The 27,823-nt window shown below is 56.4% G+C and overlaps 2 protein-coding genes and 1 long non-coding RNA gene across 17 annotated transcripts; 2 read left to right on the top strand and 1 right to left on the bottom strand.

Annotated features, from left to right (window-relative positions):
• Positions 1–563: 563 nt before the first annotated feature.
• CELF3 (CUGBP Elav-like family member 3) lies at positions 564–14,725 on the bottom strand. Of its 9 annotated transcripts, none has more exons than XM_074318574.2 (14): positions 14,669–14,725; positions 13,819–13,924; positions 12,546–12,628; positions 7,488–7,536; positions 6,921–7,046; positions 6,734–6,813; positions 5,594–5,737; positions 5,323–5,464; positions 4,993–5,142; positions 4,596–4,661; positions 4,304–4,426; positions 3,913–4,056; positions 3,089–3,226; positions 574–1,544 (listed from the first exon to the last, which is right to left on the bottom strand). In XM_074318574.2, the coding sequence occupies exons 4-13, from the start codon at positions 7,534–7,536 to the stop codon at positions 3,099–3,101; spliced, it is 1,152 nt and encodes a 383-aa protein (XP_074174675.2). In that variant the 5' UTR covers positions 12,546–12,628; positions 13,819–13,924; positions 14,669–14,725; the 3' UTR covers positions 574–1,544; positions 3,089–3,098. The 9 variants fall into 9 exon arrangements, with proteins under 9 accessions (XP_074174676.2, XP_074174675.2, XP_074174674.2 ...); XM_074318573.2 differs by having other exon boundaries at positions 4,304–4,423; positions 6,921–7,049; XM_074318572.2 differs by having other exon boundaries at positions 6,921–7,049; positions 14,669–14,724.
• On the top strand, positions 5,659–17,965 carry LOC141568469 (uncharacterized). Of its 2 annotated transcripts, none has more exons than XR_016021776.1 (3): positions 5,659–5,774; positions 12,375–12,481; positions 17,513–17,965. It is a non-coding gene; the product is annotated as an uncharacterized LOC141568469 (long non-coding RNA). The 2 variants fall into 2 exon arrangements; XR_012491607.2 differs by lacking the exon at positions 5,659–5,774 and adding an exon at positions 11,615–11,791.
• A 1,434-nt stretch (positions 17,966–19,399) lies between these two features.
• On the top strand, positions 19,400–25,948 carry RIIAD1 (regulatory subunit of type II PKA R-subunit domain containing 1). 6 transcript variants are annotated; one of them, XM_019740069.3, is made up of 5 exons: positions 19,400–19,530; positions 20,009–20,085; positions 24,011–24,057; positions 25,143–25,493; positions 25,826–25,948. In XM_019740069.3, exons 1-4 carry the CDS (start codon positions 19,447–19,449, stop codon positions 25,211–25,213), a joined length of 279 nt encoding a protein of 92 aa, XP_019595628.2. In that variant the 5' UTR covers positions 19,400–19,446; the 3' UTR covers positions 25,214–25,493; positions 25,826–25,948. The 6 variants fall into 6 exon arrangements, with proteins under 6 accessions (XP_019595628.2, XP_019595630.2, XP_019595629.2 ...); XM_019740071.3 differs by having other exon boundaries at positions 25,143–25,313; XM_019740070.3 differs by having other exon boundaries at positions 25,143–25,270.
• Positions 25,949–27,823: the final 1,875 nt, after the last annotated feature.

Consider the following 27,823-nt stretch of genomic DNA (forward strand, 5'->3'; position numbering starts at 1 on the left):
ACAAAGTGGGTTCAACTCCTGCAGCCATCCCTTAGTAGGTTTGAGTAAGTTATTCATAATTAACCTCCAAAATCTCCATTTCCCTGTCTGTCAAATTCTGTCCTGTCTGGCAGGGTTGGTGGGAGGTTAAGTGAGGAAATGCACGTTAAGGGCCTAGAAAAGCATCACATAGAGAAATGCTTCATAACGGTGCAGGTAGTTAGATCCCAGTGTCTCCACGGGCCGGGCTCTGGGGCAGCTCACCCACATGAACGAGGAGGGGAGTGGGGGTCTGGAATATGAGGCTACAAGTCCTCAGCCTTCAGAGGGACACCGCTGGTAGGAGGGGCCTGCTGACTTGACCTCTCCCCTCTGTGCCCAGTTCTGCAGAACATTCCAGAATTAAGCCCCACAGAAGGACAGAAGAAAAGGGTCACGGAGCCACGATCAAGGTGTAAACCTGCTCAGAGGTGAGGGCTGGCCCTTCCTGACAGTCTTCTCTCCCAAACCTCCCTCTTCACCTCCCCCGCCACACCACACCTCCCGTGGGCACAAACCCTACCCTCCACCTTCCAAGACTCTCATTTGATGCTTTTAAACTTTTTTCTTTATTTAGACAGAAAAGACGGACTCTTTAAAAGTAAAATGCAATAAATAAATAAATTAAGCATAGAGCACTGTCTGAAACGGACTCCCCAGTCTCCCCTTACCACTCCCGCCCCCACCCATTTCTTTTCCCTAAAACCTCTTCCTAAAGAAAATGATCAGGTAATAAAGCCCTTTATCCCTCCCCACACCCTTCCGCCCAAATACCCAATTACCCCCCAAAAGCAAAGGGAGAAATCAAGAGAAAAAAATCCAAGGGAAACATTGTCTAAACTCCCAGAAAGAGAGATGGCAGCGTCCGGGCCGGGCCGGGCTGGATAACGCACGGCTGGTAGTGGTATTTACACGGAGGGGACCAGCAGAGACTGTAAACATTTTTAGGGGTTCGGGGGAGGTCTTTTCCTCATGGAAGGAAGAGGGTCTCTGTGGCTGACTGGTGGAAGGCAGCCCTCAGGGCTCCCCCACACCCTCCTTGGAGGGGGCCCTTGGGGGAGGCAGTGAGTTTTAGGGCTGGGAGCCCAGGATTCAGGACATCCTACCTCTAGCTGAGGGTGGCAGGGAGCGTGAGAACCAGCTTCTGAGAAACCCCTAAAGCGGGGATGAGGCTGGGACGAGAGTGGGTGGGGAGTGTGTGGGAGCCCCGCTGCCCTCAGGGAGCCGCAGGGGAGACCAGGCCGCTGGTGGGGGAGGCAAGTGCGAAAGCTGGGCACAGAAGGCAGACACCCCGGAGCCTTCCGGCCTGTTCCTTGCTCCCTCACAAAGGCCAAAAGGGCACCTGGGAGGAGACAGGCCCTTTGGGAGAGGCGGGCGGTAGGAGTGGGCTGGTGTCCTGTGCCCCCAGGGCCATGAAGCAGCTTTTGCCCCAGAGCCCAATCAAGGCCCAGGGCAGATGTGCAGAGAGGGCTGGGGCCAGTCGTGGGGAGAGGGGTGAGGTGCCCCTTCCTGTGGTGTCTCCAGACCTGTGAAGGAAGGAAACATGGGTGAAGCTGTGGGCAAATCCCAGGTCCCAGGCTCCGAGGACAGAGGCGGCTAGGGTGGCTGAGAAGGGCAGGTCGTCCGAAAGGCCTCAGTCCGCACGGACCCATCCGGCCCCCCAGCCATTCGACAAGGGTCAGGGATGGAGGAGACAGGAGGGAGGGGGCGGATGACACAAGAAGCCAAAGAGATCAGGAAGGAAATAGTTAAAACAGCCCGTGAGGAAAAGGAAGGCTGGAAGATACAGAGAAAGGGACTAGGGAGAGAGGTGAAGAAATGAGACCACAGACAGGCAGGCAGAGAGAAGTCAGAGAACGGAGACGGTGCGTGTCTGGACAGACACCTAGGGAAAGCGAGGGGACGTCGGCAAAAGGGAGGGCAGAGCAGGCCAGGGGAGAGGCCAGGGCTGGGCTTGGGCCTGGGGCCTCTGGGGGAGACCCTGGTGGGGGGTGCTCATTCCTTTTTGGAAAGGAACGAAGGAAGCCATAGAGAAACGCACAGAACACAGACCACAGTCACCAACCACTGTTAACCAAGCACATCCCGCGAGCTGCCCCCGGCCCTGACCCTGGGCTGGGGGGCGCTTCCCTCCACGGCCCCCTCCCCAAATAACAAACAATTGGCTCCAAAGACAACACGCTCGTTCCATGCGACTTACAGGGGCCCGGAGCAGGGTCCGGGGATGGGGGCTTCGGCCGACAATGGACACGGGCCCTGGGCTGGGGGGCCCCCAGGGTGGGGGGAGTTAAGCAGCCAGGATTGGGGGGAAAGGGGGAGAAACAGAAAACGTGGGTATTGTTCTTGGGTTGTATTTTGGGGGGGGTTGGTCCAAAGGAGATTAAAGAACATAAAAGGACCCAAAGCTCATGGCTCTGGGCCGTGCGGTTGGGGGGCGGTGGGCAGGGGGGTGGAGGGCACCTGTTCTGTGGGGTTCACAGGCAGGCCAGCATTTCAGCCTCCTCTGCCTGTACCAAAGCTGCTCCTGGGAGGCCCGAGGCTGGGACGCCCCCAGTTTGTTCTGTACACTCTCTACTGTCCCAGGGGTCCACTGCCATGTAAGAAAGTCACCTGGAGTCCAGGGCACCGAGGACCTGATGTCCCCATGTCTTAGAACAGATATTCCAGGAGCCAGTGATTCTGGGACCCTCCAGCCCCCTTAATCCTCAAACCCTATTCCCTTAATTCCACTCCAACCCAACTGAAAACCAGAAAGAGAGAGACACACAGACACATGGACGCTGACCAGACAGACGAGACCAAATACTGGGGAAGATCTGGGGAGTGGACACAGATATGTACATACCCCTCACTTGGCTCTGTGGGGTCAGAGGGTGTGTGTGTGTGTGCGTGAGCGTGCGTGTGTGCACGTGTGTGTGTGAGTGGGGTGTGTGAGACTTGGATGGCACAGCTGAGGGAGTGGACCCTGTGGGGTGGGGAGGCCTCCCTGGGGGGGAGGGGAGCAGGCCAAGCGAGGGCCCTGGCTGCAGGGTGTGGGGCTGGAGAGCTCACAGGACAGAGCAGGACCCACCTGGGCACCCTCAGTAGGGCCGGTTGGCATCCTTCGGCCGCTTCAGCTGGACTTTGAGGCGTTTCATGCCAATCTGGAAACCGTTCATGGCCTGGATGGCGGCCTGGGCACTGGCTGGATTGTCGAAACTCACAAAGCCTGAGGTGAGAGTGCATAAGGCCAGCCCGCCTCACCTCACTCTCCTGTGTTCCTTGGTTCCCACCCCACCCTACTGCTTCCAGGTTCCCCAAATGCCGGGAAAGCTGCCCAGCACACAGCAGGCCCTCAGCCAGCAGTCCTTGATGGATGGGTGGTGTGAGTGAGCCCAGCCCACCACTCACATGCTGGGCCCCTCTTCCCTGGGTTCTCTGAGGGGCAGCCCTTCCGTCACCCTGGATCACTCTGAACCTTGGTTGAAAACAGCACCTACAGACCTTAAACGACTTCTGAAGCAGGGGGGACAAAATTGTTCCCTTTCTGCCCTGAAGGAGACTTGCAGACAAAAATGTGAAGGCAACTGAACCCGACTCCCTAAGCCTTCCTTTTGGGGACTAAACCTTCCCTTCCCGAGCCTCTTGCAGACCTCATGGAGCACGGATCCGATCAGGTCTCGTAGAGAAAAGAAAATGAAGCTGTGTTTTTTTAGAGGGAGAGGTGGGCCTGGGCAGCAGCTGGTGTGGGACATTGAATGCGTACAAAATGTTTTTTTTGGACTGTTGGACAATTTGGGTTCCAAATGACGGGCCCATGGCAACCGTAAGTGCCTTCCAATGTGTCAGACTGTTCTCATTTGGAGTTTGGCAAAAACGTGCCATATTTTATCTTTTAGGTCATCGTATTCTTACCAAAACACTTGCTCTGATTGGTGGCCCGGTCAACAAAGACTTTGGCTGAGATGACGTGGCCAAAGGGGACAAACATCTGCAGGATCTCGGAGTCAGTGAACTCCTGGGGCAGGTGGTAAATGAAGATGTTGCAGCCGTCAGGGCCTGGATGGCAACAGGGACAGAAGGCACAGCTCGGTGACTGGGGGACAGACGCAAGGAGCCGGGCTCCCTGGGAAAGCAGGGCCTGGGGGAACCCTCGAATCACGGATGGCTCCCAACATGTGGACGGGGCGCCAGCCACCCGGCCCCACTCGCTTTCTTCCCCACCCACGGGGCTAGAGCTGGGCTTGGTGTGGCTGCGTGCACGTCCCCGCCAGACAAGGGCACCCCTGAGCCTGAAGGGCCGCACCTTCCCGCTGCTGCTGCTGCTGCTGCTGCTGCTGCTGGGGGGGTGGCGGGGGCTGCTGGGCCACCAGGGCGGGGGGCTGCGGGAACGCAGGTGCAACCAGGCTGTAGGCTGCCGGGTAGGCTGCTGGGGTGGGGAGACAGAGAGCTAGCGGGGCTCCCAGACACCCCCGCTTGGCCCTCCCCGCCAGCCCTGCCCCTGACCCAGGCAATGGGGGTGGGAGGGCTGAGAGGTGTCTGAGCCACTCCAGACCCAGCTCTGAGCCTCCTTCCCTCCTGCAGGCTGGGGTCCTCACCTGTGTAGTGCTGCATCCCTGCGTAGGCCTGCTGCAGGGGGTCCACGGGGGCTGCGGGGCTCTGGGCTGGGGAGAGCAGAGGCCGGGCAGGTGGGATGAGCCTCACGTGAGCATGAGTGTGAAAGGAGTGGGTGGACATGCACACAGCAGTGGGAAGAAGGGAGAGCCGGCATTAGCAAGACTGGAGTCTGACTGGCTGTGCAACCCTGGACAAGTGCCTTTGCCTCTCTGTGCCTCAGCTTCCCTGGCTAGGATCAGGAAAGAACATCCCTGCCCAGGACGACAGAGCAGGAGAAAGGCCTTATAACCAACCCAAGCCTGGAGAAGGGTCATGTGTCATGGCTGCCGGCGATGGGAGTGGTGGCTGGGGACAGGGGTGGGCAGCAGAGACCCCCACCTGGGTAGGGGTGAACCCCGTTGGGATACAGAGCATCAGGGGCAGGCTGCCCGGCGGGCTGGGTGGGCACCGGGCTGTAACCGTTGACACCCAGGGCAGCAGGGATTGCCGAGACAGGCGTGGCAGCGATGGCAGGAGGGGTGCTGGTTCCTGGGGAGGAGAAAGCAGACAGAAGCCCACACACAAATACAGACAACCACTCAGCAGGTGTGCGCGCAGATGGGAGGACTCCAGCTGCTCTCTGACCCCTGAGCCTGCCTCCCCAGCCCGCAGTGTGGTAGCCCCCTGACCTGCCCCATGTCCACCAGCACAGCCCTGCCAGGGCCTCACCTGAGGATGGGGTGATGGGAGTGGCTATGAGGCCGTTGGCGTTGATGGCGGCCATGTGCTGCATCTGCACGGCAGCCATGGTGGCCATGGGGCTGAGGTAGGCACTGTGAGCCGCCAGCACGGCCGCCTGCTGCTGCATCAGCTGGGGGCAGGGGGAGAGGACAGTGGGGACCGGCCCCCTGAGCCCTGCCCGGCTCCCCGCCCCACCCTGGGCCTTGGCGCCAAAGGCCAGGAGGACACGGTGGCCCGGCCAGCAGGGGGCAGTGCTCACGGCCTGAGTGTAGGCGCCGTAGGCTCCGAACTGGAGGGCGATGGGGCTGAACATGCCCAACTGGGAGGCCACCTGCTGCATGCGGCGGAGACCTCGCTCCTTCTCCGTGTCAGCGAACTTCACCACCAGGCTGGACGAGGCACCCTGCGCACGGGCCCCACCCGCGGTCAGAGGGACAGAGGTGGGTGTCTCCCCCCAGAGCGCGCGGGACGGGCTCAGGCCACCACTCGTGCGCGGCCTGGCCTCTTTGGGAGCGCGGGGCCATCTTGCCTCTGTCAAACGGGGAGATTTTAATCCCACCCTCACCCGTGCCAGGCTGTGCAAGAGACTAGGAAAAGCTGAGGAATGTGAAGGCAAGTGCTTGGAAAGGGAAGGGCCCACCAGCAGGCACAGGGCACCCCTGGCCTCACTGTGAGGACTCAAGAGCCCGAAATCGTCCCCAGGGTGGGGACGCCACAGAGAAGCTCTAATCTCCGGCTGGTCTTGCCTTGCGGCTGCCCCACACCCTCCCCGTGACTCCCGCCCCCACACCCCGGTCCTCACTCTCAGGGGGTGCAGCCTCCCATGTTAATACCAGCTTGCAACAACCAAAGGAGAACATTTGCGAGGACTGTTGTAGAGCCTAGAATCTGGAAGGCAGTTGTCTGTCCCCAGCGGCCAGGCCCTGCTAAGCACTCCCCAGCCCTGCTGGGGGACCTCCGCAGCCAGCTAGCTCCAGTTTAGAGGTTTGCTCCGCTGGGGAGCCCCCCGTGGGTGCAGTCAGTTGACCTGCCCATGGGCGGAGGGCATGTGGGGCCTCCGAGCAAGTGTCCTGATGCCCAGCCAGTGGGGGGGCGGGTATGGAAGGTGGGAGAAGAGGTAGGAGATGACGGAGAGGGCTGAGGGGTGGAGGAGGCAGGAGAGAAGGGTGAGGCCATTTGGACAGAAGGCGAGGGTCACGCGTGGGGGTAAGAGGTAGGGAGATGCTATTTGACATGTGAAAGTGTCCCTAAGAGGTTCAGTTCTTCTGCCTGGAAAGTCTTTCCGAATCAATTCAAAGACCCTGTCCGCAATGGACTGGCCCCTCTGAGCCAGGGCCTGGCAGTGGGCCAGGCGGGGCGGGGCTGGCGAGGCGGAAGGAAGGCGGGGACAGGGGCTCACCGGCAGCGTCCGGCTGCTGTGAAGGGTGTTGATGGCCGCCTGGGCCTCGGCGTGGGTCTGGAACTTCACGAAGGCGCAGCCTAGAGTGTTCAAAAGGGAAAGGGAAAGGGTGAGCGCTCACCCTCCAGGCCCCCCCAGTCGTTGTGCCCCCCCCCCAGGACCCAGTGGGGCAGGGACAGGGGGCTACCTTTGCTGGTGCCATCGGGCCCCCGCAGCACAGTGCACTCGTCTATGGTCCCAAAGGGCTCGAACATCTTCCGGACGTCCTCATCTGTCTGCTGCTTCCCTAGCATCCCCACAAAGAGCTTCCGGTCTTCTGGGGGACAGGGCACCAGAGAAAGGCCATGGTCAAGGCCTTCTGGCAGCTTTCCAGCTCTGTCCCAGCTTGGGACAGGCGGGAAGCCCTCCCTCCACCTTCTGCTCTTCCCTGGAGCTCCAGTCAATCCCCTCGCCCTGGGGACCCGGGGCTCTAGGGTGTGAACGGGGTGATGGTTGAGGGGTGGGTACAGTTGCATAGAGAGCTCATCCCAGTTCTGAAGGACTTGCGTGCCACTCCGGGCCTCAGTCCTGCCGTCTCTGTGATGGGCTGGCACATGTCCCCTCTGGCCACGCTGACTCCTATGCCCACCTGGACTGGGAACCCGTCAGAATTCTGACTTTCTTCCTCAAGAAAGGCAGCCTACCCCCCAGCTACTCCAAGCCCGGGGCCTGCGGGCTGAGGGAGAGGGACTGGGTCCAAAGGCACAGAACCTACCTCCTCGGCTCTCGCTGTCGGCTGGCTTGACCTGGATCGGCCTGTTCATCTAAAGGAGAGAAGAGAAGGCAACTGCTGGGGACCTCCTCTGAACAGCCAGGAGCCCTCCCCAGGCCAGGAGGCCAGAGGGAGCGAGCCCCAGGCCCGGGAGGTTCCCCAGCCCCCCAGTCGCTGATGGGAAGGCAACCCTGGGGCCTGGTCTTGTGCAGGATTAGACCGGAGGGGATTAGAGGCCGGAAGGAAGGGCAGGATGTAGAGGATGATGCTCGATGCTCGTGGGGCACGGTGCCAGGCTCAGGTGGGGCCCCAGACGACTGGGCCAGGGACAGCTACTGCTGCCCTTAGGGGGAGAATGAGGCTGCCCACAGGCCCCAGGTCCTGACAGAGCCCAGCCAAGGGGCTGTTCAACAAGAGCTGTCCCTGTCCTACACCGCAGGCGCCACAGAGGCCACCCATCAGGAAGCCCCAAGGAAGACTCTAGACTGAGGGAGACCCCACAGATGCCCCGACTTCCTTCTGACCCCTAGAGGTGTGTCTGCCTCTCTTTCTGCCCCCGACACCCCTTGACCCTAGGGGGAAGGCACTCGGGCAGCACAAAGGGAGCAGATGCCCAGTCTCCGTGGCAACGGGAGAATGCATGCGCGCCATGGCAACCGCCCACTCAGCCTGATTTATCCGTCCCCGTCGCCCTGGCGACCGTGGTGACGTCATCACTTTTGCTGCTCCACACACCCGAGAAGGAGTGGGGGGGTGGGTGGGAACAGGGTATGGGGGGGGTGGAGGATTTGGTGGGGGGCAGGGAGGTGGGGGAGGGGCCTAGGAGAGCCTCCTGATTCTGGAGGTAGGGTGCTGAGCAGGCCTTGCAGGGGCCATGCTGTCCCTTCTCCTGCCTTCCTCCCCAGGATCAAACCCTTGGTGTCTCACATCCAAGACAGCTCTCAAAGGGTTGCTGTCCCGTGCTGGCGAGCCTCCCTGTCCTCCAGAGCTCTCCCCTCTCCCCTGCTCCTGCAGTGTCTCCCTTTGTTTAGCCTCCAGTGGAAATGCAGACACCCCAGTTCCTCTCCCCATGCTCTCGCCTGTCTTCCAGCCAGAGGACTTGGGAATGACTCCTGCAGGTTGATTTCCTTAACCAGAAGGGGAGCCTCTTAGGAACTGGAGAAGGAAGGGAGGGACTCAGTATTTCCTGTCTGAAAATATTTTGCTGCTGAAGACTTTGACCCCTGGGGACACAACTGGTCACCCCACTCATCTGATGGCAGGGCAATCCTAGTTCCAGTGACAAAAATAAATAAATTCACAGAAGAAACCATTCATCTACATTCTGAGGGTGGGGCTAAAGTTACCCTCAGGCAAAGCATTGGACATCCAGGATTGGCCCTGCCACTCACTAGCTGAGTGACCTTGGAAAAGTCATTTCTCTCCTCTGGGCCTCAGCTTCCTTATCTGTGAAATGGCTGGATCAGGCCACTTGAGCCAGGTCCCCTCAGCTCTCGTATTCTAGCAGGGAGAGCTGTGTGTCATCACCCAGCACAGAGAAGGGCAGAACTGATGGTTGCCCCGCCCCCTCTCACATTAGACCCTCCTCCCTAGCCGGTGTCACACTGTGCCAGTCAGTCTGGCTGGACTCTGCTGGCTAGTGATTCCCAACCCCAGTCAAATCTAGGCCCACCTCAGCCAATACTCCTCCGCTGCCCACCCCCCCATCTCTGGATGTGAGAGCAGCTGGTGGGGGAACCAGTCACACAAATCCTCTGGCCAAGCTACCCCAGCTTTATCCACCACCAATCTGGGATTATCCCATCTGAGGTCCAATCTCCTCCGGAGAGTGTGTGTGGGGAGGAGTGTGTAAAGGGATGGGGGGCGGGGTGCTCAGGCTCTGGTCTTTCACCTTCCTTTCCTGTGCTCTGCCCCAAGCAATCAGGGAATATCCCCGCAGACACCTTAGCAGACACACATGGGGGGGGGGGGGGAGAGAGAGAGAGAGAGAGAGAGAGAGAACGAATCAGAACCAGGGGCCCAGTGGCAGTGTCGGGGGAATTCTCATGCTTGCCACTGACCCCTTCCCAGCAGGCCCCTGGGGACTTGCTGTTCTAGTTGGGGTGGGGAACCTGGGCCTCAGAGAGAAAGGATGCCATCCTTCCCTGCACAGACTCCCAGGCACAAAAATAGCACATTAATAAATACCCACAGCTGATAAGGATTCGTACAAAGACACACACAAATGTACAGACCACACTGATGGAAGGTTCCCCCACACTCCCTCCCAGACAGCCTCCCTCGGGGGCCCCCCGTGCCCCATTGCCAGCCTTCTCCTCTTGGCCTGGCACTTCCTGTGGGAAGCTCAGTCTTTGTTAGCTTGGCTGGGACACACCTGCCCCCTCCCCTGAGTCCAGCTGGGCCCTGTTTACCTGGCAACCCAGCCCCAGGTGCCTCTCTTCCCTAGCTACCACCTGCTAAGTGATAAGGCCTCCTGAGGACCTCCCAAAGAAGAAGGTGCTTTTTGTACTCCAGCCAAGTGACACTGAGACCCCCAATCAACATGGTCACTTGGAAGGCCCTCGTCCTCCTCACCAATAGCGAAGACCCCACTTCCAACAAGAGCTCATCTAATTCTCCTGAGGGCACAGGCCTGATGCCCTGCCACTCTTGGCTCCAGACCTGTGCCCAGTGTCCCAGGCCACACACAGGCCCTCCCCATGGGGCCAGCAGAAGCTGACAGGGCCCGTGTCCCCAGAGTGGGGTTTTGGCCCAAGTAGAGGGGGAAGGACAGGCCAGGGAGAGGGAGTCTCTCTCACCACCACCTCCCGGAGGTCACACCCTGGTGGCAGGAAGAATCCAGGGACCTGTGGCAGAGCCACTCCTGGGTACTCTTAGTGGAGAGAAGAGGAAATGGGGCGCAGGCCCAGCCCCCTTTCTTTCTCTCTGCAGCCTGCAGCGTCACCTTAATATGATGGCACTTCCAGATTCTGGGGTGACAAAGAGGGGGAGAAAGGAGAGAGAACTAAATGACCCCGTTAAAAAGGAACCCACAGTAGGAGGGCCTGGGCATTAGATGGCAGGAAGGACTTCCCGACACAATTGTGCAAGAGCTGGCACACTGTGTACACACACACTCAACTGCCTGAGGGGAAACAATGCTGCCAGGGTGGCAGGTGGCAGAGAGGAGACCTGGGGACACAAAGGGTCAGGCAGAGCTTGGTCGCAGACATCTGCTCCCTACAATGCCCTAGCTTCCAGCATGGGACCCCCATTGGAGGACAGAACCCCCCATTTCCTACTAGAGGCGCTGTCAGGTCCTTCTGCATTCTGTCCTCTGGGGCAAGAGCCAAAGTGGAGAACTCGGCGTCTCCTGGGAGCTCAGGGACAGGGCCCGGTGATCATTAACCCAGGTGTGCTTCTCCCTCACCTCCCAGCCTGGGCCTCATTTCCTCTGGAAGGGGAGGCAGTGCCTTGCCACACCCAGGACAGAGCCCTGTCTGAGCTGTGCAGGCAGCTGGAGGGGGACAGACCCAGGGCTGATGCCCCCAGCTGGCACAGATGGCCCTGGGGCTCCTGCCCACCCCCAGGCGCCAGCCTCCCTTCCTCTCACTACCTTCTCTCTCACCCTCTGGTGTCTGCAGGGGCTCAGAGATGGGGAGTCGCCAGAAACAGACAGAGAAAAAGCAATGGAGTGAAAACTTGATTTGCCAGGGGCCTCCAGAGAGAAAAAGGGAAAGGAAAGAAAGTTGCGAAGTGACTGGTTGGAACCAGGCTTCCCCGGATGTGCGTGCCCACACCCACACACCTGGCCTGTCGGGTGCCCCCACGCACACGTGCTCATGCACACGTGCTCCTGGGATCCCACACCTGCTCACACACATGCACGGACCTTCACTGTGAGCAATGACTGTCCTGGGCTGCCTTGCCCAGGGGTCAGAGAGTGGGTGACAGCCGTCGATTTGCTTTCCTAGTGGTACTCAAGGGTTGGGGGCCTCAGAGAGGGTGGGTCACAGACACGCGGGGGGGTTGGAAGTTGGGAGTGGTTGAAGCAGTTCTAATTTTCCTCGATCCCCCACCTTCTTTCCCCTCCGTTTAGTCTGTGTCCCTCCCAGGAAGCAATGGAGAATCAGCTTCACTCTCTATTTCCCACATGGGGGGTGGAGTAGAGGCTGGGACAGCTGTGTCCCCAGCACCCAGACAGTCTTAGCCAATGTTTGCTGAAGGGATGGACGCAGTGATCTCTCAGGAAGTGCTTCCTGCAGTTCACTGTGCTGGAGACTCCAGAAGCAGAGAGCAAAAGCGAATGGCACATCTTTCCCCCCAAGGTTGAGTAATGGGAAGGGGGGCGCAGGGGACTGAATTCTTTCTGCCTGCTCCTGCCAGCCCAGGCCTGGGGCAATCTACTGGCTGAGAGGAACAGACAAAGAGCTCTGGCCTTGCAGGAGCGAGGCCACCCTTGGTGGGTCGAGCCTGGCCCTCCACACCGCCGTCCCCTGCCCATGCTTGCCCCTAGGGCTTTCTCCCAGCCCAGGCCCACCCAGCCCTGCTTCACCCTGATGCCCTGTGGCCCTGTTCCCGTAGCTTTTCCTGGGAGACGAGGTGAGCCTGTCCAGGCTCAGAAGCCAGGACATAGATGCCAGGGCAGCAGGCCCCAGCGGCCTATCTCAGGCAGCAGGCACCCCTCCCCCAGCTCACAGCCAGACTTCCTCCCCAGAGCCACAAAAGACAGCCTGGGTGCCTCCTGCTCACCGTGCCCCACACTTGGTGTCCAAAGTCTTCTCCCCTCGCCTCCCAATCAACTAGGTTCTCCCTCTAAGTGTCGCCCCATGGGCAGGTTGGGAAGTGTGGAAGGGGCTGCATCTGTGCCTCGCAAAGGTTACATTTACTCCACTAATCGCTTCTCTCCAGGTAAGAAGAGATGCACGCATCTACAGCAAGAAAGAGGAGTGCTAGAAGGAGAGAGGGACAGCCTGGGGAGGAGAGGTGGAAGATACACTCCGTGTCTTGGGAAGGCGGTGAGCCCCCTGCCCCTGCGAAGGCCTTTCTCAGCCCTCTGGCCCTGGAAAGGCCGGGACTCACCCCTGGAAGCGTCTTCTGTTCGTGCAGGGCGCTCTGGGCCTTCAGGGCTGAATCGCGGGCACAGTATGTCAGGAAGGCACATCCTGAGGAGGGCAGGGGCGGAGAGACCCGGTGTGGGGTGAGTCCCTGGTGTTCCTAAAAGGCTCCCCCCCAGGAGATGGAGGCCTGGGAACCTCGTCCAGTCTTGCCACCTTCTGCCTGCTGGGGTGGGGAGGTGTCAGAGAGGGGACAGACGTTCCGCCCAGGGATCTCCGGGCTGATGGACCTGGGGCCAGACCCAGAGTCCGGGAGGTTTAAATGGTGGTGGGGATGGGAGAGGGGGAGCACGGGGGCTGTTGGGAGATGGGGCTTCGTGTGGGGGGAGGACAGGGGCATGTGATGGCCAGACAAGTGCGTGGAGTGTGCTATTTCTCTCTTCCTCAGCTGATCTCCTTTCCTCTTCCTCTTTCGCCTCCACCTCCCTCCATCTTGGTCATCATCACCCTTCTCCTCGCCCATTTTCCCTATTTCCTCATCTCCAACGTCCTGGGAGGCAGGTGGAATAGAGAAGGAAAGGGAAGAGCAGGAGCCGGAAGTCCCTGGCGGGTGGCGGGGAGGCAGTGTGGCCCTCTGACCCCAGTGCCTGGAGCTCCCCCAGTCCCGCCTGGGCCCAGCCGGCTCAGCCACACTGCCCTTGGACAGGTCTGGGGCACGGCCTCCCCTGGCCTGCAGCCCTCATCACTTTCCAGTCCCCCACACTTCCCAGATCTTCACCAACCTCAGCCCTTCCTACCCTGCTGCCCAGGTCCCTCTCCTTAGTCCGGGGGCTGCCCTGCCCAGTCCACGTCCACTCTTTCCAGGTCAAGCGCCTGACCCTGTGTCCCGACCTCCATCCCAACAGTGTCTGAGACTCTACGACTCTGTCCTGCGCACACACACACCCCTGCCCAGCCCTCTGGTTCCTCCATCCTCCCTCCAGTTCACCCACGACAACATCCCCTCATCTCTGGGATCCACGTCTCTGCAGCCCCTTGACAACTCTTGCTCCCAAAAGGCCCTCCTCGGTCCTCCCTCCGGGTCCCCTGGTCACCCTGGCTGAGTTCCCTTCTAGCTCCCCCAGCCACACTCCCCAGCCCAGAAACTCTTGCTTCCGGCCGCTCCACCCCTCCAGCCTGGCCTGCCCCCTCCTCCCAGCCGCCTGCCCTCCTCCCAGCCCGGCCGTCCCGCCCGCTCCCCCCCAGCCCGGCCGTCCCGCCCGCTCCCCGAGCCCCTCCAGCCCGGCCCGACCCCTCACCCTTGTGCAGCCCGGTGTACTTGTCCTTGATGACTGTCAGCTCGAAGATCCGACCAAACTGTTCGAAGATGGGCTTCAGGTCCTTTTCCTCCAGATGCCTTGGGATCTGCCCCACAAACAGCTTGATGGCATCCGGCTCCTTCATTGGGGCGGCCCAGGAGGAGGGGCCGAGGGGAGTAGGGAGAGGCCCGAAGGCCAGGGGGAGCTGCCCAGCAAGGAGGCAAGTGGTGGGGGCCGGGGCCCAGCGGGGGCCGCTTTCCCTTGGGCCCCCAACCACAGGCTGAGCAGAGGAGCAGCTCTCCACACAAAGGAGGCCAGGGGGTTGAGGGCTAGGGGTCAGGGGTCTAGGCAGACACTGTCATGCCACCAGGGGGCATAGCCCAAACAAACGATCTCCTCCCAGAGATTTGGCAAATAGCCCAGGATGGGGGTCAGCGTGGCCAAGACCTGGAGGGTAGGGTGGTAGCAGGCGCTGGGAACTGGGAGATGAGATGAGAGCTGGAGGCGGGGGAAAGGGCCTGAGGACGGCGACAGGGATGGAGGCTGAGGGGCAAGGGGCCTGCTATGGTTGCCAGCACGGGGTGGGGGGACTCCTGATGTGGGGCAGGTGGAGCTCTCCTTGGCTTCCCTGAGAGGACACCTCCCCTGTGGCTGATGCTTCTGCTGGGTCCGAAGATCCCTGATGCCAGATGCTCGATCTCTGATGGCGGCAGGGTTCCGGGGGTCCCTTCTGCCCTGCCGCCCCCCTTCAGGTCCTCCCCTCAGCCCCCCTCCCACCCCCACCCCGGTCCCCGGGCCTGGGCGGCTGCTGGCTGCTCCCGCTGCTGGGGCTGCCTGCTTTCCCGGTCACCTGGGTCCCGGAGCTCTGCTCTCCGGCCGCGCTCTCCTCAACAAAAACCTCCCCCCTCCACACCCCCCTCCCCACTCCCACCTCCTTTCCCCTGACATCAGTGATGTCAGTCTCAGGGGTGGAATACAAATTCCCTACCCTGGAGAGGGACGCACAATTTAGACACGAGCCACGCCCTCTTTCTATCTCTTTCCTCCCTGACTGCCTTCCCGCCCCCAGAAGAGCAGCTGGTCCTGTTGATAATAACCCTTCCCCCATCTTACTCCCCAGTCACGAGTTGGGCAAGGCTCTAAGATGGAGAATTTATAGAGGAGCCCTAAGGTGGGGTCCATTGTTCCGGGGGCTGGAGCTGTCCCTGGTGCTGGAAGAGAAGACCCAGGAGAGGGGAGCAGGGGGGAGGAGGAGAGGGGAGCCGGCATCTGGGGAGACCGAGAGTGGGGAGCCAAGGAAAGAAACCAGGGAAAGAAAATGGCATAGGAACAGTTGGGCAGGTTGGGGTGGGGGTGGGGGTGGAGGGAGGTGTAACTAGGGAGGGAAGCAGGTTGCAGAGCCTGGGAGGAAAGGGCAGAGGGACCCAGAGAAGAAAGATGGAAAGGGGAGAGCAGGGTGAGATGAATGCAGAGAGAGAAATGTGTATTTTCCAGAAAAGGAACCAAGAAAAACTGTATCTTGTTGGCATTTGCAGACGCCCCCTTCTCTCCCTCTGGGGGGTTTGTGTGTATAAGTGCGTGGGCAGGGCAGCGGTGGTGACGGCGGCGCGGGAGCTCTCACTTGTAAGCTCCTTGAAGACCAGCACACGGTTTAATTCAGCATTTTACTTCACAGTTGTCTTGCACAGTGTCTGGCTCATACGTAGTAGGTGCTTAACCGATATTTTTCGAATAAACAATTGATGCAAAGAACCTCTGACAAGAGTAGATTCTCGATTCCAAAGCTGTCAAGCCCCCTTTTAGGGCAGAGGAAACCCGATTACTCCTCCCTTTGCTCCCCCCCACCTCAGGTTCCTTGAGTGGGACTCTGATTGAGTCAGGTATCAAAGAGCGGTAGGGAAGCATATTTGGGGGCCATTACTCCCTTAAACACCTATGCTTCTATGGATGACGGGTTTGCTCCATAATCTCAGGGAAACTTGGCCCTTCCATGTGCTGGGCCCACCCCAGGTCTCCCTCAGCGAGTGGAGTGTCTGCTGACATCAAAGCTGCTGGGTGGGGCAGCCCTTGCCTGCCATCAGGTGCTCACCGCCGGGGGCTTGAAGATCTGTGGAACACTTCACTCCTGTCCTCCCCTTCTTCACCCCAGAATGGGGCTGATGCCTCTCCACCATGGTGCTGGGGTCTCTGAAACAGGTCCCAACTGAACTCCAGCAGCCCCCTCCCCAGCTGTCATGACAGACAGGCTTCTCTTCTGGAAAGGAAGCCATAGCAGTGGTCAGCCTTTAGATGGCATTTAACGGTGTCCCAGGCGTTGTTCCCATTGCTTGATATTTACTAATGTGTTTAAACCTCAGCACCCCCCTATGACATAGGTTCTATCATTATCTCCATATAAAGGTGGAAACCAAGTCACAGAGATGCAGTGACTTGCCTAAGGTCATGCAGCTAGAAAGAGGTCTAGCTGAGAGCGGAGCTAGGCAGCCTGGCTCCTGCGGTCACGTGTTTAACTCCCACATCAAACCCTCCTGGTGGGAATGGGGAAGTGGTAAAGCCTGGCCTTTCTCCTTCCTGTGTCTTCACGGGAGCCCTGGCTGAGAGGTGTCCTTCTTTCTGATGTCTGTTTTTCTACTGCTTGGTTCACTACGACTTCCATCCTTCCTTAGCGTGGATGTCTGTGAAGCCACATTCTGGCAGGTATGTTTGCGTGTGTGTGTAGACGTGATTATACTTCATCGTACAGACACCCAGGTCCTTCCAGGAGGGCCCCTAAGATGAGTGGTGGGGGGAGACGGTAGAGGACCCAGTGATGGGTGATCAGAGCATGTGATGGCCGTGCTAGGGGATCAAGGGTGCAAGCACATCTGGAAAGTAACTTCCCGCTCACCTCCCCACCCCCACTGCTCCTTCCCTTGCCTCTAATTTGATCTTGGTATTTATGGAGATGCTAAACAGAGCATGCCCTCTGAGGATGGAGCCTAGGAAGACCCCACGGCCCTGTTGATCTCATTACTCTGTGTCTTGTCAGCAGATCTGCTGCCCTGCTGCTCATTTAGGCTTGGGGCTAATCATATTAATTGTAATATTAAACATTCACAAAAATGAATTATAATGAACTCCCCTCCCAGTCAGCTGCAGGCAGCATGATGCCTCCAATCCTTTTCCTAGTTTGTGGTCCCCAGCTGGATGGTTTCGGCCTGAGAGGAGAGGCAGGGTTTGGGGGAGAAGAGGTGTAGGCACTTCTCTGTTTTCCTTCAGACCTTCAGGGAGGGGAGCCCTGTGAGGTAAAGACTGGGGGAGAGGTCCCCTAGAGGCTCGTTCTGGGGAATTGCTGGCCAGGAGGAAATGAGGATTCAAAGCCCTGGTTCCTCCAAGATACTTTCCCTGCCCACCGTTCCCAAGCTCATGCTCTTTCTTGTTCGTCTGCACGCTTGCTAAGCTGCCCTACATAAAAAGATTATGGACTTTATAAAGGGGGAGCTCACTCCTGGTTTTGGATTGTTAGGAAATGAGAAGTGCTGACTAATTGGGATATTTGTCAGAAAGGGCAAAATGTAGCGGTGGCATGTGTGGGCAGAGTGGCTAGTCACCAAACACCTGGTGGCCTCACTAACCGAAAACAGAGTGAAGAAGACATCAGTACAGCATCTATGAAAGGGCAAAGAATTGATCATATAACCTTTCTTCCCTCCAGTGGCTTCTACCTGAAACGGAGAAGGAAGACAGGCCAACACAAGATGCAGGACTGAAGAGTGAGCTTCTTTCAAGAAAATGGAAGTAGCCTCTCTCCCAGGAGTTTGGGATTTGGGCCATGGGACGTGATCAGTCAAGAAAGGCTTGATTGATTCTCAAAGCACAAGAAGATGGTTGACCAGCAGCTAGGGGACGCTAGTTAATTATTTACGCATGGGGGTGAGGGGCTGGAGAGAATGGTGCACACACATCCAGGTGTATGTGTGGGCACCTAGATTTCCCAGTCCAGACTGGCACTGTTTAATATAATGTAAGCCATGTATAGAATTTAAAATTTTCTGGTGGCCACATTAGAAAAGTAAAAAAGGAGTAAGTGGAATTACTTTTAATAATATGTTTTACTTCACTGATGTAGCCAAAATATTATTCAATGTGTTTATATGATATAGCCAAAATATTCAACATGCCATCAATATAAAGATGAATGAGATAGTTTACATTATTTTTCAGTACTAAGTCTTCAAAATCCAGTTTGTATTTTACACTAACAGCACATCTGACACTCACAGGAACATTTCACGTGCTCAGTAGCCATCGGTGGCTCGTGGTAACCATCCTGGATGGTGCAGCTCTAGAGTTTCCACCACTGTCTTTGGGGGTTCAGGGGTGGGAAGAGACAGGTGTTGGCCGACAGGAGCTACCATCTCTGATTAACCCCTGCTCCTGCCTGAAAAGATCACTTCTCACAGATGGCAGCTTATCTTTCTTTCACTCTCTTCACTCTCGCTCCTAAAAAACAGAAAACCAACCAAAATGCTTCCCAACCTGGATGAGGTTCCCAGGAAGAGGCCTGGAGCCCACCACCTAATCTGCCTCCTGTAGGTTTTTCCTGGCTGGGAACTGTCAACACTTTCACTTCTTTTCCTCAGTCTTTGCTGAGAAGGATAGAGGCAGACCATCCAGAGATCCCTCCAAAGCCATGGCCTCATGCAAGGCTTGTTTCTCAGGCCCTTTCCTTGCTCCACGGGCAGTTGTTCACAAATCTGAAAACACAGTCTCCCTTTGGGGCTCTCTTCACTGCCTGGCAGAGGCCTCTGCTGGGTGCCATCCCTGGGGGTGTAGAAACTCAGCAGGTGGGAATTGACAGACAGGCTGCTGCCCTTTCCAGGCTGCTAGTTTCAGCTCTCTGGCTTTGTTTCACTTTCTCTTCTTAATTAGATACTGGAAGAACACATCTTGAAGACCGACTGCCTTTTCCCTCCCCTACTCAATTGGGAATGGGAGAAAGAATTTAGACTTTACCAAGACACGTTAATCTACACAAGAAAGTCAGTCCAAGAGGGGAAATTTCTGGCAGCATGACCCCCGGTTCCTTTCCAGCATCTTTAGTCTGAGAACAGTCCTTCCTTTGAAGACATCCGTTCACTCCATCCTATAGGGAGCTTGCATGTTGTTTTAAGAATCCAAGACTTCAAAGTCAAGAGTCTACAGGACAGAGGGAAGGGTTTGGCTTCCGGGCCGGCGGAAAGGGAAGAAGCCTGGATTCTCTTTCCCTACTAGGCTCCATCCAGGTTCTGCCCAACAGAGGGTCAGGAACCAGATTCTGGGAGACTGCCTTAGGAATCCCTTTTCCAGTTTTGCTCTAGAGCTAAGAAAAAACACTATTTGAGGTGGGGTGGGGTCAAGGAGAGGGGATCGTTCCCTATACACTCAGCCAGGAAATAAGTCTGGGGAAGGAGATCCTTGAGAGACCCTCCCGAGTTTACTCCTCCGCCTCAGAGCCGCCCCAGATTGCTTCCCTCTGCCCCCTCCCTGCTGCTGGAGAAGGCCGGGCTCGGGGGCGGGGCCCGGCTCGGGGGCGGGGCCGGGCTCGGGGGCGGGGCTGGGGGCGGGGCCCACCGTCGCGCGGCCCGTCGCCTTGACGACCGCAACAAGATGGCGACGCTGGAGGGCGGGCTGCTGGGTTCCGACCCCGGGGCGCTGAGCCCAGCGCAGCTGGAGCAGCTGCGCGACTTCAAGGTGGGTGCGCCTCGGTTCCCGCCTGTACCGAGTGCTGCCCGCCCCCCAGGATAAGGGCCCAGACGGGGTGGGGGGCCCCGGGAGACGCGAGCCTGTTCCAGATAAAGGGGCGGGGGGACTCTGGGGAGACCACCGGCGGACCCCTGAACAGAGTCCCAACAGGCGCCTCAAAGTGCAGGACAACTAAGACGGGGTTCGGGACAGATAGAGGGGCCGAAGTCACTGCCAGATACGTTGCCTAAGATACAGACCAGAACTTCCCGACGATGGAGACCCGACCTTTGTTAAGGACGCTAAGCCTGAGCTGGGGGCAGCGTGAGATGTTTACCTGTTAGAAGACACGGGGCTTACGTTTGCAAACGTCCTGGGAAAAGACCCGGTGAATGCTCGGGGTGTTTCCCCAGCCTTGCACACCTGCGGGGTTTGAATCCTGAAATCTGCCTCCTCATGGAGCGTGACCCTTTGCTCTTACCCCCAGATTCAGACTCGGATTGCCAACGAGAAGTACCTAAGGACCCACAAAGAAGTGGATTTGCTCATAAGTGGTTTCTTCAGGTAGGTGGTATTCAGGACTGGCCTTGGACAACTAGTGGAACATGTGACCAAATCGTGTTGGGGGCACATGAGTGAGAGTGACTCCTTCTTTCAACACTCCCTACTGCTTCCTGTAGGGTCCGAAAGTTAGAAAATATCTCCCAAGGTTGAATTTTTTTCTCACTCTGGGATTTGTGGCACTGAGCGTTTTCTTGAATTACCTCTAAAGTCTCAAAACTATTAATATTCATTCACCGTAGCTGCAAGGATAACTATATACCTTATGACATTTGGGAGAAGGGATTGGGCCGTGAGAAACTCGACAGGCAGCCTTTGGGTATAGAACATTATTCTCCATCAGAGATGCTTAACAAGATCCCTAGAACTTTAAAAAAATTCAACTGTCTGGCTTTTCCCTACCTGAGAACATGGTAGAAAGACTCCAAGAGTTGGGAGCCACTCCCCGGCAGGTTTTGGGGAAAAGACCACTTTCCAGCATATACGTATCCCTGCACGTGTCCCACCCCCACGCTGCCTGCTCACCAATGCAGTAGGGTATTTGTTTGAACAGGAAAATCTAATGGGGATGATGGGCAAAGAACGAAGGGGGGAAAAATCTTGGAGCAGCAGGGGATGAAAATATTAGAACTGTCTCAAATGCTGTTTGCCTGTAGACCACAGGCAAGTTTTAAAAAACAACAGCTTCCATTCGCAGGCCCTGCCTTGGTTTCCTGCCTTAGCAGTTATCACACTGTATTGTAATTGCATTGTCAATCTTCTGTTTCTCTCCCTGGACCAAAACTCTAAGCTGGTGGAGCTGTGTTTGTGTCCCAGCGCCCACATAGTGATAGCATTTTGGTACACGTTGGCTGGTCCTCCCAGCGACTCCACAAAAGATAGCTTATTATCGCTTCCATTTTACATGGGAGAAAAGTTAAGTTCTGAGAGGTAACGTACGTTCCCCAAGTTGCTGAACCAGGACCCAAACGCCTGGTTTTTCCTCCACCTTGTGTTGTAAGCACATGGGAGCTGGAGAGCCAGGGCTGGAACTCTCCCTTCTCTCCTGAAAAGTGGGCCAGAGAGATGTCGTTTTCCCCAGGCCCCTTTGTTTTTTTCTGGATTGCACTATTCTTTATATTTTAGCCATTTCTCCAAGTGGCAGCAGGCTCTCAAAGGGCAGGTGGGGAAAGAGAAAGGGAACACCGAAATCTGTCTGTGAAGGTTGGTTTTATTTGGGCCAGGGTTAAGGCTTGGGCAAAAGATAGTGTAGGGGGTCCTCTGTCAAAGTCAGCCCTGGGGATGGGGCTGTCACTTTTTGCACATTTACTTCTAAAGGGAAGTGAAGGGTGACATCCTATCCTGGGAAGCTTGCAATCCACGAGTTAGGAATGATTCCAGCCGCGAGCTTGGAGATAGATGTTAAGAGCCTGAATTAAATCACCATTTGCCTCGTTCACAAAAGGATTAGAATCCTGGGGGGTGGTGAATGAAGAGGACCTTGTTTTAGTCGTCACATGTCAGGGGTGGCCCTGCTGCTTCTCTTCCAGGAACAGTTTCCAGGAGCTGGACGCCTGTGCCTGGCTGCCGCAGGGACAGCCATAGGCATCGACCCTGTCCTTTATCACCCCACCTCCCAGGCCTGGTAGGCCAGCAGGCTTTTTCCTTTTGTTGTCCCTGAAGCTCCCCTACGTGAAATCCTCCTGGCCCCTGTTAGGCCTTTCTCTTTCCGGGGTGGAGGTGGGAGGGGGAGAGGACGTATTTGAAGTTTGAGGGTTTGCTCTGTGTATTTGGTGCTCTTGTCGTTTCCTTTGGGTCGCATCAGGATGAAGTCTGTACTGGATGCTTCAGATGGTCCTTGCAGTGACAAAGGAGAGGGGACAGGATCCGGGGCAGCATGCCCGCTCCCCTGTCGCATAGGTCTCTGCTCTGTCTTCCCTCCAAAGCACGGCATGCTCCGAGCTGTTTTTTGTTGGGAAACAAGCTCCCGCCTTGAGTTTTCCAATCCTGGAGATTCATGGCCATTCATCCACAGCTGCCCAGTCTGTATTCATATATATAGTGTATGGACCTCATAATAATGGAAAGAGTTTGGGACCTGAAACATGGAAAGAGTGGGGACCTCACTTACTTTAGGCTCCCAGAGAGCTCCGGTGTTAGGCTGGAGATAGGATAGCAAAGGGTGAGGGTTTAGGAAGGCGTCATGAGGTGTTTGTAAATCCCCAGGCTGGTGAATGTTCCCCAGGACAGCACTGATCTTATGATTCCTTGGCTGGAAAACTCTTCAGTGGATCCACACTATTACTTGCTTTCTTTGCCGTCGTCTTTTTCTAAACATTCTACTGAAATACGAAGCACAGAAAAGTGGCATATTCTCAACGGGATAGACTTTCACAAGCTGAGCACACACGTGGCAGTAGCGTCCAGGTCAGGCACGAGACCCTGACTAGCCCCTCAGGCCCTCTGTGCCCCCTGCCAGTCACTTCCCCCCAAAAGGTAGCCAGTCTCCTGACTGCTAATAGCACAGACTGGTTTGGCCCTTTCGTGCTTCACACAAATGGAATTCTGCCATCTGTAGTCTATTGTGCCTTGTAGGTCCCCACTGTGTGACTGTGCCAGGCTTTACTGACACATTCCCACTGGCTTTTAACTGAGTATAAATGTCTCTCCCCGGCCTTCACGGCCCCCCCGCCAGAACAAATCCTCTTCCACTTCCCACTACTCCCTGCTCGTGCCTGACTCCGGCCAGACCGAACTTCTCTGATCATTCCACAACCATGTGGAGGGGCACCGATCACCCCCCCAGTGCCATTCTGGACCCTGGGGGGACAAAGGTGGGTATGACCCAGTTCAATGGGTTCACCATCTGTCAAACTGGGCTGTTTCATTTCCGGGTCTTTGCACTTGCTGCTTCCGGGGGTCTGGAATGCCCTTGTCCCTCAGCCCTTGCACTGAAATCCCTCTCAAGGGTCCTCGAAAGTGCCAGCTGCTCTCTGGAGATTTTTGGGGTCCCACTCAGTAACTTCTCTCCTCTGATCTCCCAGCGCACTAAGACCCCTCTTCGCCTTCTTCCTGGAGGTGCCTTTTGGACATTTGGGAACTTGCCCCTTGCCTTTTACTTGACTGTAATTTATTTGAGTGTAATTTTTTTGTCTTTAAAAAAATCAATCCCTCGTATCTAGTGCAGTTACTTATGCAGAATTTGTGCTCACTAATTCTCAAATTGGATTGGGGGAGGAGAAGGGAAGCTACATTCTGGACGCTTGCGAGGCGGGGGCTCCCTGGGCCGGCAAGGCCTTTTAGGCTGGTGGGGCTGGGCAGCCGTGGCCAAGAGGACATGTGTGGAGAGCAATGGCCTTGCAATCACATGGCCTGGGCCCATCTCCTTTATTTACTCGCTTTATGAACTTGGGCAAATGATTAACCTTTTGAAGGCCAGGTGTCTTCCGATGTAACATGGGAGTCACAGTCACTGCTGTTTCCTGGGGTTGTTGTAAAGTGAGAGGACGTTTGTGAACATGTTTTGCAAACCATAAAAGTCTATACGCGGTGAGGCAGTTTCAACTCCTTGGTGGCACCGGGACTGCGGGTGCCCTCAGTGTCTGGCTGCTGGACTGGAGGGCCACCAGCCCTCTCACAGCCACCGTCTCAGCTTTGTTTTATCGTACCCCCCACCCAAGCCCCTGCCGTGGGAATTCCTGGTTACACTCACTCAGAAGACGGTAGGATTGCGTGTCTGTCTCACCGTGAGCTCCCGCCCCCAGGTCGAGGATGAGGCAGCGAGCTCTTTATCTTTGCTGCCCGCCCTGGGCTTGGTCTCTGTTTGGGTGAAAATGTTCCTTGAACAAATGACAGGCTTCCTGGGGCGGCCGCACAACTGCCCTGAAAGGCAGAGACCCTGCCCTAACGCCTGCTTCCTCTCCTGCCCTCATCCCTTACTGTTTTCTAGAGAAATGTTTTTGCAAAGGCCAGACAACATCCGAGAATTTGCTGCAGGTGAGTGGGGCTGCGTCCCTGTGGGGTGTTTGCTAAGCAGCGGAAGGCGTATTAGTGTGGATGTGAACGCGGCAGGGCCAGGACTCTCCCCGCAGAGTCTGGGGCGCTTCTTCACCGGACGTCCCCCAGGGAGCTGTCTTCAGAAGACTCTTTCCTCCACTGTCATTTCCTCCACATGAGGACAGATAAGAAATGAGGCAGAATTTCCTCGTGGTGAGGGTTAAGAATTTTGAGATTCTCAAAGGAGCATACGTAGTGGCAGGAATTGCAAAGCGGCATCCTCAACCCTGGTGCTCACCAGAGTCACCTGGGAGCTTTTCAAAGGTACCAAGGCCCAGGCCTGGGACATGGAGGGGTGTGGAGGGGTGTGAGGGGGGTGTTATGGTGTTATGTAATTAGTCTGGGGTGGGGCCCAGCCTCTAAAGGCTCCCTCAGTGACTCTAATGGGCTCCGCTGCCTGGAGATGGCTCAAGGTCAATGGTATTTAGAGGGAAGGGGCTGGGCTAGCTGGTTTCCTGGGTCCTGTCAGCCCCGGGAGTCGGTTCCGTCCTCCCGTCGTTTCTGAGTCCAGCTGCGTTTTGCTGCTACAGCAGATGCCGCTTCTGACGCACATTATGCCGGGTGTATAAAAACCTCTTCTGTCGTCATCCTGCGAGAGCCTGGCTCTCCTCTGAGAGGATATTCTCAGAGAGGACGTGCTTCTCAGAGAGAAGCTGGCAAACCGAGTTGAGACAAGAATAACACTTGGCATTTATTTGGGCCCCAAGATGGGCCAGGAGCAGAGAACCCACAGGGCTCCCTCAGCCCTCTGATGGCTCTCTGTGCGTCAGCAAGGGCCTGGCAGTGTGGGGGGAGAGGAGCCAGTCCTGGGAACACAGGAGCTGGCAGACTCAGAACTGCTGCGGCGACAGTGACCACAGGATTTGCTGTGACATCTCATATTACGCTGTGAAGCGTAAAGCCAGGCCACCGGCTAGCAGTCCAGTAAGGCCCAGCCGTCCTAACTTTTCACCACAGTAAGCTGTCTCCCTCCCAGTCTTTCCCCCTTGGTTTAGATGATTTCTTCTTTTTGATTCTTATCCCAGAGTATTTCACGGATCCGAGACTTCCCAACAAGATTCACAGGCAGCTAATTAAGGAGAAGAAAGAGGCTTAATTAGCAAAATCATGACGCCCAGCTGTTGAAAGAGACCAGCAAGAATCCAGCCTGGGGGTGGGTGCTAACCTCTCTTGCAGACAGAAGCTCCTTTACACTGGTGAGAGTGAGCGTTGGCTGGCCCGGGGTGTGAAGGAAAACACGCAGAGGAGCTGCAGAGAAGCGTCGTGCGAGCGTCAGATTTTCCGACACTATTTTGGGGAATTAGGGACTGTGAAGAGAGACCCGGGGTCTGTCTAGCGTGTCCATGGCAGGAGGAGACATCTGTCTTTTTAATCTGGTGAAGTGGATGAGGAGAATGTAGGCGGGGGAGGTTCGGGGGTGGAGGGTGGCGGGGACATGGTGGTGGGGCCCACTGGTGTCCAGGCTTTGTTCCCAGGATGCAGAATTCCAGAGCGTTCCTGCAGGTGCCTTTTCCGTATGGCCCTGGTGATGGGGCGAGGGTCTTTCCCATTTTGTCTGGGAACCAGGCGGGGCCCTCACGGCCATCACACATTTCACAGGCAGGATGATGGCTGAAATAATTTTGAAGGTTGGGATTTTTTTTTTTTTTCTTTTAATGTGCGGTGGGAAAAAGCCACACTCCTGCTAATAGTGGAACCATTTCTGCAGCAGGACCACCTGGAAGGAAGAGGCCCTGTTGTCATCAGCGTGGCTTGCGAAGCTGCCTTGGGCAGTGTCTGCTCCTGCAAAGGCTTTTAAAGATACTCATTAAAAACAGACCTTCCTGCTGTCTCTGCCTTGTTTCATTCAGACGGAGGACCTTTGTGGGAGGGTTGCTCTGTCCCGTTCTTTGACCTGGTGGGCAGGGCAGTGGGCCTGTTTCTCGTGGTGGCAGCCATGGGCCTGTCCCCTTGGTCAGCCAGCTGTTTCCACATGTGCCTCGATACAGTGTACTCTCCAGCCCCCCAGGCCACCCACTCCCAGAGCCAAAACGGGACAAAAGAACAGTGTGGAGACCCTGCAGACCACCACTGGTTGTGTGGTACCGGAACAGGAACCACCTTCAGTGGTGGCTTTTGTTTTCTTCTTATCTGACCTCCTGGATTGCTGTTCAGAGTGTGTAGTGGTGATTAACTTTTATTTCCATGGGAGCAATCATAAGAGGAAGTGGGCTGGAAGGACAGCGAGAGAGAATGAGCTAGACAGAGGCGAGCCATTCAGGGTCGCCAATCCCGTGAATCTAGACTTTATCAGATTTGCAGGGAACAGCCACCCGTCCATTTGGTTTTCAGCTAAGAGGAAGGGGAATGGACCGGTTGGCCTTAGGCAGTCCTTTCCAGGCCGGGAGGCATGGATGTTGTCTGTTTATGTCTTGTCTCTCTGGCCTCCACTGCATGAAGGACCTCTCACCTGTGTGTCACTTGTCAACATCACCATGGCAACAAGCACAGCCCAAAGCAGGGACTAAACTCCCCGGGTCTGTGCCTGCCTTGTTCTCAGCTGCCATCACCTGCGGTAGTGGAAAGGGCACCAAAACAGAGCGTTCAGGCAACTATTAAAGCTACACATAATAAGCGATGGAACAGGAAGCTGAGGAGTTATTTTAAGTGCTTTCAGAATCACTCGCCAGCAGCTATGGCTCTGACAGTGAGGTATCCCTGTTTAGACAATCCTAATGAAGCCTTCAGCAAAAAACACATCTACTGAGGATGTCTGATGCGAAGTGTGATATTAGACACTCTTGGAACCTTTCCTGGAGAAGCGACCTGCTGCAGTGTGGGAGAGTGCAAAGTGTTTTTCGAGATGCTTGAGTGCGTGATCTAACTGTGAGAGCACCATGGCTCATGCTTGGGGGTGTGTGTGGGGGAGGGGGAGTGCTGGCAGATGTAAGCAATCCTTTTCATTTAAAATAGACTTCAAAGCCTTCCTGAGTCAGGAATGCATTTAACACGGTGACAGTGCCGCTACTTTGTGCGACACCGTGTGCCAAGTTTATCATCTGGGAGGTGGGCTGCTCTTCTCCCCAAACCTGAACCAAATCTGAAAATCAAACTTGTTCACAATTGAATGCCGACTCCTAGCACAGTGTCTGGAATACAGCAAGTGCGTGGACAGCGTTTGTGGAGAGAAGCAATACCTGCGTGATTCAGTGAGCACCCCCATTGTATCCATGGCTACAAAACAATGACATCCCTGGTGGAGATAGGTGCTGAGGTACAGGAGAAGGTAGAAGGAGCGCCAGGGCTGCCTGCGGGAGTAAGGGAGGCCTCCCGGAAACCGGCATGTGATGGGTAAGAAAGGATTTGCCTAGCAGGTGTGGGGCGAGGCGTGGGGCAGTCAGGGCTGAGTGGGGTGGCGGGGCGGACCCTCACAACCCCTTTCTTCCTTGCTAACAGAACACCAGTTTTTGTTTTGTTTTGTTTTTCATTTCTGGAAGTTTAATTTGTAGCTTTATAAAAATCTGCCACGTTTCTGATTTATTTTCGAACATACGGATTACAGTTATAATAAGTGTTCTTTTGTTTTTTTAGTTTCAAGTGTACAAAACAATGCAATAGTTAGACATTTCACCCCTCACAAAGTGATAACCGCCTCCTCAATCTATTGCCCTTCTGACATCGTATATATCTATTACAATTCCACTGACTATTTCCTATGCTGTACTCC

This window comes from Rhinolophus sinicus, chromosome 7 (genome assembly GCF_057876585.1).
Source record: "Rhinolophus sinicus isolate RSI-liver-muscle chromosome 7, RSI-T2T, whole genome shotgun sequence".
Lineage (NCBI taxonomy): Eukaryota > Metazoa > Chordata > Mammalia > Chiroptera > Rhinolophidae > Rhinolophus > Rhinolophus sinicus.